The sequence below is a fragment of the Syzygium oleosum genome, unplaced genomic scaffold (genome assembly GCF_021117445.2).
Source record: "Syzygium oleosum isolate NSW1041296 unplaced genomic scaffold, Sole_v2.1 Sole_v2.01, whole genome shotgun sequence".
NCBI classification, from domain to species: domain Eukaryota; kingdom Viridiplantae; phylum Streptophyta; class Magnoliopsida; order Myrtales; family Myrtaceae; genus Syzygium; species Syzygium oleosum.
The window spans coordinates 13,547,839-13,564,155 of record NW_026607485.1 but is presented as its reverse complement, the minus strand read 5'-3'; the positions used below and the strand labels follow the sequence as shown (position 1 = coordinate 13,564,155).

Below are 16,317 nucleotides of genomic sequence, written 5' to 3'. Positions count from 1 at the left end.
ATCCCCAACGCAAGAGCGGGTTAACTTGAGTAGGCCCCTGCATACTTTGGATTGGTAAGAGGGCAAACCTATAATAATCTATTCTCAATCAATTAGAGGGAAGAAAATATACTTTTCGTCCGGGGATTTAAGGTTGAGTACGATGTCAGTCCTCTAAGCTTACTTCAATGCAATCAAGTCTCTTTCACTTTGTTCAATCACGTCCTCCATCAATCACGGTTACTTACGCCATCAAATTGATGACATGGTATTGTTGTTGAAGCGAGGCATGTGACGACATGTGGTGATGATCGATCCGGCACCTAATAAGTGCCCTTTAGCGAACATCAAGGACAAAAACTGTGGAGAGAGAGAGAGAGAGAGAGAGAGAGAGGTATAGGGGACCTGGACGATGGCAATTGCCAACTATTCATCGACAGGGGTCTGAAGATGTCATGGTACCAATTCGATGGTATTAATAAAAATGATTGACGAAAGGACTCGATTGAACAAAGTGAAAGAGATAGGAGTCCTGATCGTGCATAAATTTATTTAGATGATCAAAATTTCGCATGATTCTACTTAGAGGTGACAAATTGATGGATCAAATCAAGTTCGGGCTAAGGTAATAAATGGGTTGCCCAATTTTACCCATTTAACATGTATAAGCATATTTAACTTGTATTGATCCGTATTCAATCCAATCCATAAATATGTAAACCCACCCATGGTTCAACTTTAATCTTACACGCGAAAATAACATCAAATTATTTTTACAAATATCATTCTTTCCCAATAATATGCTCATGAAAAAAATTATGTGACTTCCCATTTTCTGGTCAAAAGAAAAGAAACCCTTATAGACCTACATCTGCGGTGGCCAGCAAGCAATCATCAACACCAAAACCTCATCGGGCCATTGGCCCCATTAGATGGTGGTTGAGCCGTCGCCAAGTCTCTTGGAACTCCTCTTTTCTTCTCGGCCTAATTCCAAAAAAAAGCACAAACTTTAAGTTGAGTGACAATTCTGGCCTCAACTTTTTTTTTATCTCTTAAAAAAGCACCAACTTTAGGTCGAGTGACAATTCTGACTCCAACCTTTTTTTGTCTTGTAAAAAATTACCGACTTTCATTTAAATCTCAAATCTGGCTTTCCTTGACTTAGAATTATTGATTATCCAACTTGACTATTCCACCTCAGCAATAAATCCACGTGGCTTGCTGAGTGGATTTAAAGCACTATTCATTATCTTCTTTTTTGAGCCATAGCTTCATTTCACCGGCGAGTCAAAAAGATCTCTAAATTGAATCTCTCTGGTCAGACTTCGTAATTTGAAGTTGTAGACCACCACCTGTCAATAGACGCCATGGACAAGATCCGCCAAGCTCGTGACCATAACTTTTTTTCTCAAACAAGGGTAACTTCAAAAAGAGAGTCAACGGGGGGCTAAATTTGGGATAAGGGTGAAAGTTTGTGATTTTTTATGAGACAAAAAAAAGTTGGGGCCAGAATTGTCACTCGATCTAAAGTTTGTGCTTTTTTATGAGACAAAGAAAAGTAAGGGCTAAAATTGTCACTCGACCAAAAATTTGTACTTTTTTTTGGAATTAGCCCCTTTCTCTCTCTATCTTAGTTGAATGCGACCTCCATCGACATTCAAGACACGGCCTCACTATAAGGTTGAGAGAGAGAGAGAGAGAGAGAGAGAGAGAGAGAGAGAGAGAGAGAGAGAGAGAGAGAGGGATTTGGTTGAATTGAGAATAGGTTAGGGATAATCACATAAATGGTCTTGAAATTTTGACCAAATGTGCAATGTCGTCCCTGAATTTTTAATTTGTTCAATATGGCTCTTGAATTTTTAGTAAATATTCAATCTAGTCCTTAAACTATATGAGAATATCCAATGTTATCCTTTCATAAATTCAAGTTCAGGGATAACAATGAATATTTTCATATAGTTTAGGGCCTAAATTAAATATGTACCAAAAGTTTAGGGACAACATTGCACTTTGGGCTAAAATTTAGGGATTGCATTGAACAAATTTAAAGTTCAGAGATGATATCATATATCAAGCCAAAATTCAGAGGCCATTTGTATAATTTTTTTCCATAGGTTAATTGAGAAGCCCATCAAAACCCTCTATTATACGCGTCACTTTTTCTCCTACCTAGTTCACCCCATCTTCTATTTTTAATGGTTTTGAGTAAAAGATTGGATAATGGACCATTTGTCTTCTTACACCAACGTGAATGGAAGTGCAACTAATTCATTGGTTTATGTAAAACCTCTTAATCTCTAAGTTAATGCAAATTTACTCAACGCTTCGATGCAATGATGAGTGACATACATTTGGTAGAATGGAGGTCTCATGGGTCCCATTTTCTCAACTATTTGAAGGCCTGACCATAGTCATTTTTTAATATTTCATTAAAATAACGTATCCAAAAATTAAAATATAGTACTCTCACCGAAATATTAAATGTTTGATCATTCATGTAAAAACAGTTTAACTACAAAAAATTTAAATAAATAATACTCCGAGAAGAAATAGCACATTCTATTTCAACAAACTGTCATAGAAAATTCTTTGAGAAGCCCATGCTTGTTGTTGATATATTATACCATGTCAACTTATCCCGTAAATATTTTAGATTCCAAGATTGAATTCAAATTTCCCTTGCTGTCAACCATTTAAGTTTCTTTTCTAAAATTAATGGGTTAATACCACGAAAAACCCTAAACTGGTACACTTGTGACAATTTTACCAAAAACTATTTTTTTTATCATAAAAAACCCTAAACTGGTACACCTGTGACAAATTTACCCCGAACTATTTTTTTGACCACCAAAAACCCCAAACTAGTACACATGTGACAATTTTACCCCGAACTAATTTTTTAATATTATTTTTTATTTTTAAAAATTTTTTATTAATTTTTTTTTATTTTTTCTTTACTTTTTTTTTCTTTATCTTCAACCTTTGGCTGGTCGCCGGTCCGGAAACCGGCCAGAGATGGAAGCCGGAGACCAGCGGGGCCGGGCCCTCGCCAGATCTGGCGAGGCTCGACCTCGCCATTGCAAGGCAAGGCCGACCTCACCCAACGCCGGCGAGGTCGAGCCTCACCAGCGGCCGGCAGGGCCGACCTTGCCAGCGGCCGGCGAGGCCGACCTCGCCAGCTTCCGCCTCTGACCGGTCGCCGGATTGGCGACTGGCCAGAGGTTGAAGATAAAGGAAAAAAAAAGTAAAAAAAAATTAATAAAAAAATTCGAAAAATAAAAAATAATATTAAAAAATTAGTTCGAGGTAAAATTGTCATGTGTGTACCAATTTGGGGTTTTTGGTGATTAAAAAAATAGTTCGGGGTAAATTTATCATAAATGTACCAGTTTTGGATTTTTTGTGGTCAAAAAAATAGTTTTGGGTAAAATTATCACAAGTGTACCAGTTTAGGGTTTTTCGTGGTATTAACCCAAAATTAATTCACATCTTTAATTTTTTTTATCTCTCTCAATGCATTAACTTAAATCCATTTTTATAAACATGTGCACGTGTTATTTTTTTTTTTTGCGAGATTATTTTAAGAGATCTTAATATGTCTTAATAGGTATGACTTTGTATAATTATAGCTATTAAATGTACGTATCAGTAAAATTTAAAATATATGTATTAGTTAATATATAAATTTTTTCTTAATTACATGTAAAATTGAAACTTAAAGAGAAGAAGAAAGACTAACTTAGTTAAGGGGGAAATAACTTTTCTTGGCAACCTCTTCCTGGTAAAATGGGAAATCAAATTTCACGAAAATAGTTACTTTTCCTTTGTTTGGTGATACGTGACCGAAAATATTTTTCTGGTGTTTTAATCACATTTAGAAAATGATTTCAATCTCATGACTTTATCTCAGGAAAAAAAAATCGAATCTTTAAATAATTTTTTTCTTTCCTTCTTCCTCCTCCGCCGGTTGCCGGGCCTCCGTGACGGCCGCAACAAGCCACTTATGAGGGCCGACCTAGCCGGCCTCAGGCGAGGTCCGCAAGCTCAAGCCTCACCCGAGGCTGGCCCTTGCCGGCCTGCACTTGTGGCTGGCTGTCATCGAGGCTCAGCGACAGGCGAAGGAGAAAAGAAGGAAAAGAAAAAATGAAAAAGAAAGATAAAAGAAAAGATAAAAGATAAAATATTCAAATATTCATGAGGAACAATTTCGGAAAGTGTTATCAACTTCTTAGATTTAAAGATTCACTTTCCTAATTTTATGCACGAATATATTCCTTAACCTGAAAGTGATTTTGATTAACTAATTATTTTTGGCGAAGCAAATGGGTGAAAGTTCGAAAAATTAATTCCGAGAAAACTCTTTTCCTCAAACAAACGCAACCTAAGGCTCCATTCGTTTCACTAAAAATGTTTTCCGGAAAAATATTTTCCATAATTTCCGGTGTCCAGGGGGCGGAAATTGAGGGGTCAAGGAAAATATTTTCCGATCAATGGAAAATACCCTTTGAAAACTGAGGAAAATGATTTCCTCTTCTCACGCCCTCTCCTCCTCTCTCTCCTTTTCCAATCTCGCCTTTTCCCCATCGTTCCTCTCCTCCTCTCTCTCCTTTTCCCCATCGTTCCTCTCCTTCACGCAACCTAGGGTTTTCATCTCTAGAGCCGCTCCTCCTCCGCTGCTGCTTTTCGCTTCGTCTGGTCCTCCTTCGCTACTACCTTGCGCGTCCTCTCGTCCCACGGCCGGCAAGCTCGAGCGAGGCCGAGCCTAGCCTCGCCTCGCCAAATCCGGTGATGCTCGGCGGAGCTCGAGACCGACAAGGCGAGGCCGAGCCTTACCAGATGTAGCGAGCGAGGCCTCGCCTCGCCTTGCCTCACCAGATCCGGCGATGCTCGGCCAAGCTCGAGATTAGCGAGGTGAGGCCAAGCCTTGCCAGATCTGGTGAGGCCGAGCCTCGCCTATGGCCGGTCGCTGGCCACAACGACTGGCAAAGGAAGAAAGAAAGGGAAATATAAAAGAGAAAAAAAGAAAAGAAAAGAAATATTAAAATAAAAAATTATTAAAAATAGTGCATGAAGAAAAATATATTCAAGACCGAACGACGAAAAATATTTTCCGAGACTTTTTCAGATTTCAGCCGAACACTGAAAAATTATGTCATTTTCCAGGAAAATGGCTTTCTGGAAAACATTTTCAAAAAACGTAACATTTTTCGCAAAACGAACAAAGCCTAAGTGAAAAAAAATATTACAAAATGGTGGATATATGTGAATCATGTTCTTATATGGGAATAAGAACACCACAAATGTCATAACTTTTATACGACACTTGCTCATACTTGAATGCCATAACTTTTTTTTTCGATCACTTACATTTCATGACTTCTAAAGAGTGCATCGATCACCTAAGTGTGATGACTTTTATAACCTGTTCACCAAAATGTTGAAAATCTGACGTAACAAGAAACTTGTAGTGAATAATTTTAAAAAGTTATGGCACTCAAGTGATCGATCGAAATGTTATATGTCACTTAAGTAATTGAAAAAAAATAAGTTACATTACTCAAGTGAACGTTGTATGAAAATTATAGCACCCAAGTGGTTAAAAAAAAGTTATATCACTCAAGCAAGCGTCGTATAAAAGTTATGGCATTTGCATTGTCTTTCTCTCCACTTATATGTTAAAACTTACTTACGTATTTTCATAAATTTAAATTGATACAATAAAAACGTTAAAATAAAAAATAAATCTATGAAAATAAAAAGTATATTTTACATTGAGATACATTATATAATGGTAGAGGAATCTGTGAAAGGCCAATAAAAACAATAAAAAAAATGGTAATTAGGTAAAAAAAAATCACAGTCCACTGGCAATAATTCCCTAATCTCCCAGCTCTACCTCCTATAACTTGAAAAAAAACCCCTCATTCCATCTTTTTTTTTTCCTTAATTAGATGAATGACTAAATTATATGCGCAAAAGTTCTTGCTCAGTCTCGCCCATTAAATTTACCGATTTTTTTTGTCAGAAAAGTACTTCATTTATTAAGTGTCATAATCAAAACAAGGATGTTCAATATCGAAACATAAAAAATCCCAAAGGGGTTAAGGGGTTTAGTAATCCAATTAGAGGGGAGGGCATTTCTACGAAAGGTTTTGACGATCCAATTCGCCACATGATTAGCTTCTCGCGGATAGTGGACCAACGAAGTGCTTTTAAACTGGGCCAAACTCTTTTCGCAATCCTCTATAACAGCTCGGGATGCGCCATGAGCTTGGATAAGTGCTTATTATAAGCCCACATACTGATAAGTAATCACTTTCAATCTCTACCTTCATATCAGCTTCTTCGTTCATAGTAAAGTACGATGCCAAGAGAGAAGAGAAACCTTCCTTTAGAGCTAGGGCTACCGATTAAATGATCGGGTTTCGCGCAGGAGCGAGCTCGGGCCAAGAGAGAAGAGCCCCTCCATCGAACCCGCCTAATTTGCGGCTCGGGTCTCGACGGGAAGTACCGGGACCGCCAAGCTCACGGAAAAAAAAAAAAATGTATCGCGCTATTTGGGCCGATTGGGCCGTTGGGCCTTCTAGGGTTTTAGCCCACCAAATCGAAGCCGCCCACGTGGAATCTCCATCTCGCTCTCTCTCGTCTTCCATGGCGGACTCGCCAGTTCCCATCCCAATTCTTCCAGACACAAAAAAAAATTAAAAGAAATAAAAAAAATAAAGAAGAAGAAGAAGTTGCAAGATTCGAGTCGAGCACGAGCACAAATCGCCATTCTCTTCCTCCCACTCAAGCCCAGCTGGGCCCCACCCGATCGCACGCCGCACGATCCGCCACGTGTCGCCGCTCCCATTTCTTCTTCTTCGCTCCCTCGCGTCGCCGTCGCTATAAAGAAGGCGCTGTCCTTTCTGCGGGGAACGCTCATCGGAGGACGGTCGACGCATCAGCTCCGAGAAACCGCCGCCGGCCGCCGCACTCCATGGCGTCCTCCACCGTGATTCCGCCGCCTTCCTCGGCGTCCTCCTTCGTCGCCGGCAAGGTCAGTCCCCGTGCTGCTCGATCGGCGATGCGCTGTCTTCGATTCGTGCCGGGGCCCCTCCGTCTCGTCGTTCGACAATGGACGCCGTGTGGTTTCTCAGTTCCTTGTTGTGTTGTTCTTCTTTGCAGAAAGAGTATGGCCTCTCCGGATTCCTCGCTTCCCAGCCGTTTTCCTCCGGGAGGTCGCGGAAACCGGCCGCGAAGAAGATCGTCTCCGTCATGGCGCCTCGGCAGACGGAGCGCAAGCCCGCCGCCACCGGCTCGGTTCGGTTCTTTCGCGATTTCGATGTCCCAAACTTCCGATTGAGCTCGATTAGGAGTTTCCTTTTTTTGTTTGCCGGGGGGATTTCTCTGAGCGGCGCGGGGGGTTTGGTGGTTGTTTTTTAGGTGAAAAATGCGATGACGATGACCGAGAAGATACTGGCTCGGGCTTCCGAGAAGTCGGAGCTGAGTCCCGGGGAGAATGTCTGGGTCGATGTCGATGTTCTGATGACGCACGATGTTTGCGGCCCCGGTTCTTTCGGTATCTTCAAGAAGGAGTTCGGTGAGACTGCTAAGGTATCGAGCCCTGCTGCCACAGCTTCCCTTCGCGATTTTCGAGCTCTTTCGAGTATAATGTGCGGAAGATGTGGTTTGATAAGTGGAATTCCTTCTGAGAATTTGAATGACTGGAGTCTGCTGTTATCTAGTTTTTACTCAGCTTTCATATTGTGTCTTACCATTCGTGTCTTCGAACAGAAGTGCTTGGTGTGCGTCTCTTGCTATGCTATGGATCTATTGACAGCCCTTTCTATGTAACATTCCACTATGTGCCCAGAAAGACCTGGATTCTCCCTTTTTTGTCAGGGTTTATGCTATTTTAAATAGTTATCCTTTTGATCGATTACAATGACATCAAATGAGTAGAGGAGTGCATTGCTCATGGCGTCCATACTGTCTATTTTAAATTATGCTTTACTTCATTGACTAAATATATTGTCACCCTTAATGTGAATCATTGACAATTGAGAGTATTCATGTTTGTGGTTTTATTTTCCTTGAACTCAAGGTCTGGGATCGCGAAAAGATTGTCATCATTCCTGATCATTACATTTTCACAAGTGATGAACGTGCTAATCGCAATGTGGATATTTTGAGAGATTTTTGCAAAGAGCAGGATATCAAGTACTTCTATGATATCAAAGACCTTAGTGACTTCAAGGTATTCTTGTGTTGTCATTTTTTTATTTCATTACCTAATATATTTTTTTGCTATATGAAAAGCTTATGATCCTTGTCTGCAATTCCTCTGTTGATCTTAAATTCAAAGGATATCAAACAATTTGCAGGTTAATCCAGACTACAAGGGTGTGTGTCACATTGCTCTAGCCCAAGAAGGTCATTGCAGACCTGGCGAGGTGGATTTTTTTCCTTGAACTATTTTTCGGTAGTGTACGAGGTGATGTCTGACAGAATCTTAAACCCTTATCCTGCTCTAGGTTCTGTTAGGTACTGACTCTCACACCTGTACTGCTGGAGCTTTTGGCCAGTTTGCCACTGGTATTGGCAACACTGATGCTGGCTTTGCGTTGGGGACTGGGAAGATCCTGCTCAAGGCATGTATCATATCAATATTTATTTCGGTGTCTGCCATCCCTTCATAAAAATGGATATTGGATAGATGGTTGAGGTCCTTGAAATTTAGAATACTTCGCCATTGGATTGAGATTAAACTTGAGTCTTGTAAATCTCATCTTAGGATTAAACTGACTTTTTAAGATCATGTTTGGTAGTTTCATTATTATATGATTGGGTATTGACTGTGCTTTCCCTCGGTTATGTTTCCTTCATACTGTCTTATTTGTTGTGTTTTTACCTCAGTGACTGCTAGGTACCAAATGATGGTTTTTATTTTGCTTGGTTTAATCCATCTTGATGTAAGATATCAAGGACGATGAAGAACTATTCTTATTGGCTTAGCTGCTCGTGATGTTATATTCTGTCATTTTATGGTTTAATAGCAGCTAAAAGACTTTAACACATTTGTCATTTCTCACTTTTGAGAAGAAAAGTAATAGTTCTAGATTTCAAATACTTGCTGTGCAACTAATCCTAATCTATAAACAACATGCTGGGTTAATAGTCTTTGAGGGGCTTCTTTGCTCCTTTGGGATAGTTAATGGGCAAACACTTCCTCATTCTCAGGTGGCCCTATGCTCTGAATTACCCTAGATGAACCCATTTTTGTGTGCTCGAGCTTTTCCTATGATGAATGAAACTGACAGATTCAAATGTAGGGAAAGTTGGTCACATCCACCTTTTGATTGGTTAACGTGGACTCGTTATTTGTGTTTCCAATATTTACTGCCACATCATTATGCGTAGCGTAGCCATTGAGAATTGAACTTCTCTTCTAATTTACCGTCAATCTGCCTCTTTTTGGGAGAGGAAGAAACGAAGGAGGAGTGGAGGGTTGAGGTGCTAGGGAGAAGGAGGGGGGCAATATATATATAATTCTCCTCTTCTAATTTGCCTTCAATCTGCATGGGAAAGGAGGAAAGGAAGGAGGGGCAGGGGGTTGAAGCACTGGGGACACAAGAGAGAGAGAGAGAGAGAGAGAGAGAGAGAGAGAGAGAGAGAGGGAAAGGGGAATTGAACAAGTGTCTGTTAAAGAAGTATAGGCATTGATAGTACAAATACGTGTAAATATTTGACGTTTCGTTGAGTGATATTTCCTGAATCGGTGTCAAAGATTTAAATGTTTTTGTGATTTTGTCGGCATAGAATCATGTGTAGAAGTCAAGTGCTAGCAAAAGATAATGTGCTGGCTCATTCATAATTATCTTATTGTATTTTATCTATTAGGTGTTTCTTATCTTGTTGTGAATCATTGGCCTTTCATTGACCATGAATTTCAGGTGCCTCCTACATTGAGATTTGTGATGGAGGGCGAAATGCCTGAGTATTTGTTGGCGAAAGATTTGATTTTACAAGTAAGTTCATTGGTCTAAACTGAAACTTGAACTATGTAGGGCCTCAAGGCATCATGTGCTTCTGCTTATTTCTCGATTAATGGTCTTTCTCCTTGCAGATTATTGGAGAAATATCAGTGTCTGGTGCCACCTATAAATCAATGGAATTTGTTGGTTCTACTGTTGAAAGTTTAAATGTAAGTGGACCCATTAATAACTTCGCTCTTTTGATTTTATAGCCCTACATCCCTACTAACACTTGTTGGTGTCAGATGGAAGAGAGAATGACATTGTGCAATATGGTTGTGGAAGCCGGGGGTAAGAATGGTGTGGTACCTGCAGATAGCACAACGTTTGAGTACCTTAAGGTTGGGTATTATGACCTTCTCTTATGAGTCATTGGCCTATTCTTTTATTAGCTCTTTAGGAACTCACTTTTCTGACACCTTTTTGCACAGGATAAGACATCAAAGCCCTATGAACCGGTTTACAGTGACGAGAAAGCCAGGTAATTATCTCGATTAATTTCATTTGTCATTTATGTCGCAATCCAGTCTGCACAACTACTGGCTTCTGCTAAAGGAGTTGTATCTGCTTGCCTTGGAAGTTTAATGTGCCGTGTTAATTCAAGTGAAAACTGTTTGATGTGCATTTTTCTGGAATATGTTTTAATAAAGTAGGATAATTAAGAATACTTCTCATGTCACCTGCCATACTCAGCCTCATCAAAATTATTATGTGTGCATTGTATGTAACCATTTATAAGTTGGAGAGATACTGTAACTTGTGCAACATGGTGGATAGAATCTTTTGATGTGCTGGTTGTGAGCAAATATCTTGATCTGTAAATAGAATATATGCCGGAGGAATTAGCTAGCCTTTTTGCACAGAAAAGCAGATGTTTACACATTATGCATTGGAGCATCCGATACTGTTTGCCCTATACTGTGGCCTTCTGCACCAGAGCAGATATGATAAAATTATTAAAGACCACGCAGATGGATATTTATTGGGCATTAAATATCAATTTTGTAGATTGACTAGGAAGTCTGGGTATGATATTATGCATGACCACGTCTGTCTTTCGTTTTTTGCAACTGTGTTTGGACTAGGAAGTATGGGTATTTTTGTATGCCCCTTTGAATTTTGGTTGAACTGAAGAAGAAACTGCACAAAAGGACATCTAGGTGTAGATGTACTTCGTGTCGAATGGAAAAAGAATCGGAAATATCCAGTTCCTCATAAAAAAGATTTCTTTAATGAAACTAAGCTATGCTGCTGACTCATTCTAGAATAAAGATTGTATGTGCTGATTTACGTTTTTGGAATTATGGAAAATTACTTGCATACATGTTTTGATTTCTTCCAAAGTTGATTCATTAGTTTAGTTTGAGTCGACTCGCTCGATTAAGGGTGTTGCTGTCAGCTGTGTTCCTAAAGATCATAAAAATTTTCTATTTTACATCAAATCTCCTGCAGGTGGACCAAGCCTGCTTGTAAGCCATTTTATACATAAGAAAATACCTATAGCCCCAAATATTCACCTACAGGTACCACAATTGTCACAAAGCTGTTTATGGCAATCGAAGCCTTAGATCTAACAGCTTACAAGAACTTATTAACAACCTAAAATTTTTAACATTTGGTTTAACAACTCTGTTGACAACAAAGTGCAGAACACCAACACAATTTCAAAAGTATGGAGGTAAAGGATTTCCCTTTAGTCTGCGCTAGAACCCAACCAAATTCCAATGACCAAGCACAAGGAGTTTGATTAATTTCCACAACTTCTGCCAAATAAGTGCAGAAAACTCGAACAATAATTCCTTTGTTCTTATCACAAAGCCGAACGGCTTCACCAAGACAACTAGCAAGTAATTGGACTCAGAATGTTCCATTCAGCAAGTCGATCACCAGTAGCCAACTCGTTAGAATCACTAACCAAGCTAGGAAGCACTGCCTTGGTATATGAACAACCTAATGCCCCACCTCGTGAGATCCTCTTAACTCAAATAGCATTCCAGGCCCTGGTAACAGTTGCCATCAGAATTGGGCATTGAAATAGGTTTGTCATGCTGTTGAACATTAGAAAATAGGACACCACATAAAACGGCTTGGATTTGCACAAGACAATCACACCTCTCAGGAGGCCATTTCCATCCATTACAAGAAACTTTACTATCTAGAGGAGAAGAGAATCATAAATGATTCTATGAGAAAACCTGTCAAATAATGGGACTGAAAGGGTGCCATGACTTCAAACATGGAATATAGAATTGTCATCACACGCCCTACATCTCAGCAAGTGCTTGGTGTCATCTCTAAGCTTCAGAATTTTCTTCCAGCAATTGGAAAGAGTTATTGGTGATCATAAGTTCCGCTCCTTTAAATTTGCACTTTAAACGTAATTCCAGAAAAAAGGACAGCTGAAAAGATATGTAGAGAATGATTCAACAAAATCCTTCTAAGTGCACCACAGCTCTAATTAGCAAACCCACTAAACTGACAATTGAATTCATGACAAATGGTATTCCCATTCGTGTGCTACGACCCATAGCATATCTGTATCTCTGGCTTAGTAGATGAGGACTGCTATGAATCATTGGTAGCCTCTCTTTCAAACGATTTGTACTTGTAGTTGTTTACTCCATAAATGGGTTGTCCTTCCTCGTTGAATGCACTTTACCTATTTAGATAGATGATAGAACTTGAGAAAAATTCATTCATGCATAATGCCCCTTAAGATCAGTAGATTTAACTTGTACTGGTACAAAACTCGAATTATAGTGCATTTAAAGACTATATCAATAGAACATTGGACAGTGAGCTGTTTTTCATGCGACATCTTGTGTCCTACTAGCATGTGTTGATTACTCATGATGCCGACTCTTTCACAGAGTACCAAATAGAATGCTGTTCAAACATTCTATGATTTCTAGTCTTGTCCTTGTTTTTGTTTCTTATGCTCCAATAGTTATTGACTAGCTGGATTTGCTGTCTTGAAGATTTCTCTCTGAGTACCGTTTTGACGTCTCAAAGTTGGAGCCCTTGGTTGCAAAGGTGGGTGTTACATTTTTTTCTTGAAAATTCAGTATTCAAATGTTATATATCAGTGTATTTGTTCAAGTAAACAGTATTCAGTTTGTGTCCTATATTTTCATTTCGTGGGTTTATAAAATGCAAGCTCTAAGGTTCATTTTTTCGCAGTACATTTTTTATGTGCAAGAATCTTCTTTTGTAATGAAATCGTTCATTATTTATTCAGAAAAAAGAAGTAAAGAAAGCTCTGTTTTATGCAGCCTCATTCTCCAGATAAGCGTGCCTTAGCCAGAGAATGCAAAGATGTGAAGATAGACAGAGTATACATTGGATCTTGTACTGGGGGTAAAACTGAGGATTTCCTAGCTGCAGCAAAAGTTTTTCTGGCTTCAGTAAGATAAACACTTCTTTTATTTAATTTAAAGGTTGCTCGTAAGACATCACAAGTTTATGCAATTTTAGGGCTTGTTTGTTTAAAATTAAGTCTAAGTTACAAAATACATTTCTGCTTTTCCCCCAAGATTTAAATATTATCCAGAATCCAAATTATTATGCAAAAAGTATACGTGAATCTATTTGTCAACATTTGTGTATTGTGAAAGTTTCAAGTGTTTTAGGATTAAAATTGAAATTCATGCGTCACAAGATTTAGATTAAGCAAAAGCAAAAAGCAAAATGCTAAAAGCAAAAGTCTATTCAGGCATGCTCTTACTTTAGTATGAAACTCGTGAATCATGGTTACCTACGAAGAAATGAGGCCATATAGTCACATTGTGAAAGGAGTCTTGTTCGAAGGAAATGTTAAAGAGATGTTTATGATAAATGGTTGATACCTATAGCTCAATTCCTGTTAATACATTGGGTTTACTGATTATGCACCTGTCTCATCAATAAAGAAAAGTTATCCATCAGACTGTTACTGGTTTTGCCAAACCATTTTGATTAATGATTATGTTTAACTGGGTTTTTGTCAATTATGTTCCTTTATCATTATCCATGCTTAATACCATTGAAACATGGAAATGTGGCAAAGATATTTCTGTAACAACTTTTTCTAGATGGCTAAATGAAAACCTTGATGCTTACTTAGACAGAAGAAGAAAATGCTAGAATAGAAGCTACAAGTATGCTGTACTCAAAATAGGTTGCAAGAATCTTTTGTTATATGATGGATTTAACTTTGAATCAATCAAAGAATGCATAAATTGTTTTACTTTTTAGTGAATTTTTAGTGTTCATATTGAATAAGTTTGGCTTCCTATCCGGTTTTTTGCTTTTCTACATTGTTGTTCCTTTATGGATGTAAAGCGAAATGACCCTCAAACAATGGAATTAAGTGAAGGTTTCTGGAGAAAAAAGGAAAATGAGACATTAGCAATTTGATCACAATAAAAGTTCTTATTAAGTTTTCAACATCTGGCTGTCCTTAGTAACGAACTATATAAAAGATGCCATGAGTAGCATGGGCAGACATGCTTGATTGTGCATAAATCTGTAAAGTACAATGTTGATTAGCATTGAACAAATCTTTTTCCTCCCAGAGTTGAAGATTTTAGTTACTGTTAATGTGTTGTGACTTTTATTATCACTTGTGTACTGCCATTGCAGCACCTTCAGCTTTTGAAGGCGGATTTGGCTGACTCTATCTGTCGTGTTTTTATTCGCTGCATTTAGTAATAAATTAAGGTTAGGACATATCACAAGTGTGATTAGTGCGACCCTTGGATCAGAGTATACATCTTGCTAATTTACAATCCTTCAAGATAGTTCTAAACAAGTATGTGTAAGAGATATTGGGTAAGTTGGTGTTTTATCAACGAAATTTCACTTTAGATAAAAGTTACTTCTCTGAGGAATATCTCCTGAAATTATGCTTGTTATCGAATGGTAAGTTGTGCAAATTGATTAGAGTTCTGGTAGTTAAGTTTCATCCTGTCTTGCTAGAGAGTAAATTTATTTGTATTGTATCATAATAAAAATAACCATGCCCTTTGTATTCATCTTCCTATATACCTATGCATCCGACAACTGTTGTATTTACTCTAAGTTGTTTTTCCACAGGGAAAGAAGGTTAAAGTTCCCACATTCGTCGTTCCTGCTACACAGAAGGTTTTTGACACTTAGTAGCTTGTTTAGCTTCAAATTAACTTTTCTTTTGGAAGTTATAATTTGGAATTTGCATGGGTGGACATAATTGATATATGATATTACATATCATAGGTGTGGATGGACGTATATACCCTCCCAGTACCCGGATCTGGTGGCAAAACTTGCTCCCAGATATTTGAAGAGGCAGGTTGTGACACGCCTGCAAGTCCTAGCTGTGGTGCTTGTTTAGGTGGCCCTAGAGACACTTATGCTCGTATGAATGAACCCAAGGCAAGATTTAGTTATTTGTTTATTTCCTTTTCTTCGTCTTGCAATATGTAACTATGACTTAATGAGCTACTTTGCCTTTTGTTCTTAGAAGCCAATGCTGACAAAATATTAATAAAAATTCTCAAATCTTTCAGTTAGTGGCTAGTTTTTGTCTGTTTAGTGGTCCCTAAGCATGTATTGGTTGGGATTGATATTCTAGAAATAGTATATTTTAATGGATCTTGCTGGTATCAACCTCTAATTTATTTGCTAAAATAACTTTCAAATCCTAATGATAGTATTTTATCGGTTCAGTTAATTTCACTTTCTGTAGTCTTTAATTTGATTTCTGTATTTGCAAGTTATCATTGCTGTTGTGTTACATCAGAAATACTAACTGCACTTGTCGCATATGTTGCAATGCAGGTCTGTGTATCAACAACTAACAGGAACTTCCCTGGGCGTATGGGCCACAAGGAAGGCCAGATTTATCTAGCCTCCCCGTTCACTGCAGCTGCGTCTGCTTTGACCGGTTATGTTACTGATCCCAGAGATTTCTTGCAGTAAACAGTGGCAATGATGAAGGTGGCTAATCCATGCACTACCGCTCCTTAACTCATAGGTTAGAATCAGTGCGGATGGTAGCTGTGTTATGTTGTGCATCATATTATTCGGGTGTTTCTAAATAAGCTTTTGTACCGAGAGAGGACACTTTCAAGGGATTGATGTCTATGAGCAGTAACGCTTATATAATACGACTCGATAGGAAGTACGTGGTTTTGTTGCAGATGTGTAAGGAGGAACTGTTATTTGGCTTTGAAATGATAAAAAGATCAGAAGATTAATCTAATGCTGCTATTGCTTTCTATGAGTGGATAACTGTCTCTGTTTCTATAGTTAATTAAGAAACATACTTCACATGATTGATTAACGTGTAATTATCCCTCAACTA

At 38.5% G+C, this 16,317-nt stretch overlaps 1 protein-coding gene across 1 annotated transcript; it reads left to right on the top strand.

Moving 5' to 3' along the window:
- Window positions 1-6,862: 6,862 nt before the first annotated feature.
- Window positions 6,863-16,213, top strand: LOC115693421 (3-isopropylmalate dehydratase large subunit, chloroplastic). The gene is made up of 15 exons (XM_030620410.2): window positions 6,863-7,018; window positions 7,147-7,281; window positions 7,405-7,575; window positions 8,066-8,218; window positions 8,346-8,414; window positions 8,496-8,612; window positions 9,915-9,989; window positions 10,088-10,165; window positions 10,241-10,336; window positions 10,427-10,476; window positions 12,974-13,028; window positions 13,268-13,399; window positions 15,069-15,116; window positions 15,228-15,386; window positions 15,792-16,213. Exons 1-15 carry the CDS (start codon window positions 6,959-6,961, stop codon window positions 15,930-15,932), a joined length of 1,539 nt encoding a protein of 512 aa, XP_030476270.1. The 5' UTR covers window positions 6,863-6,958; the 3' UTR covers window positions 15,933-16,213.
- The last annotated feature ends 104 nt before the right edge of the window (window positions 16,214-16,317 follow it).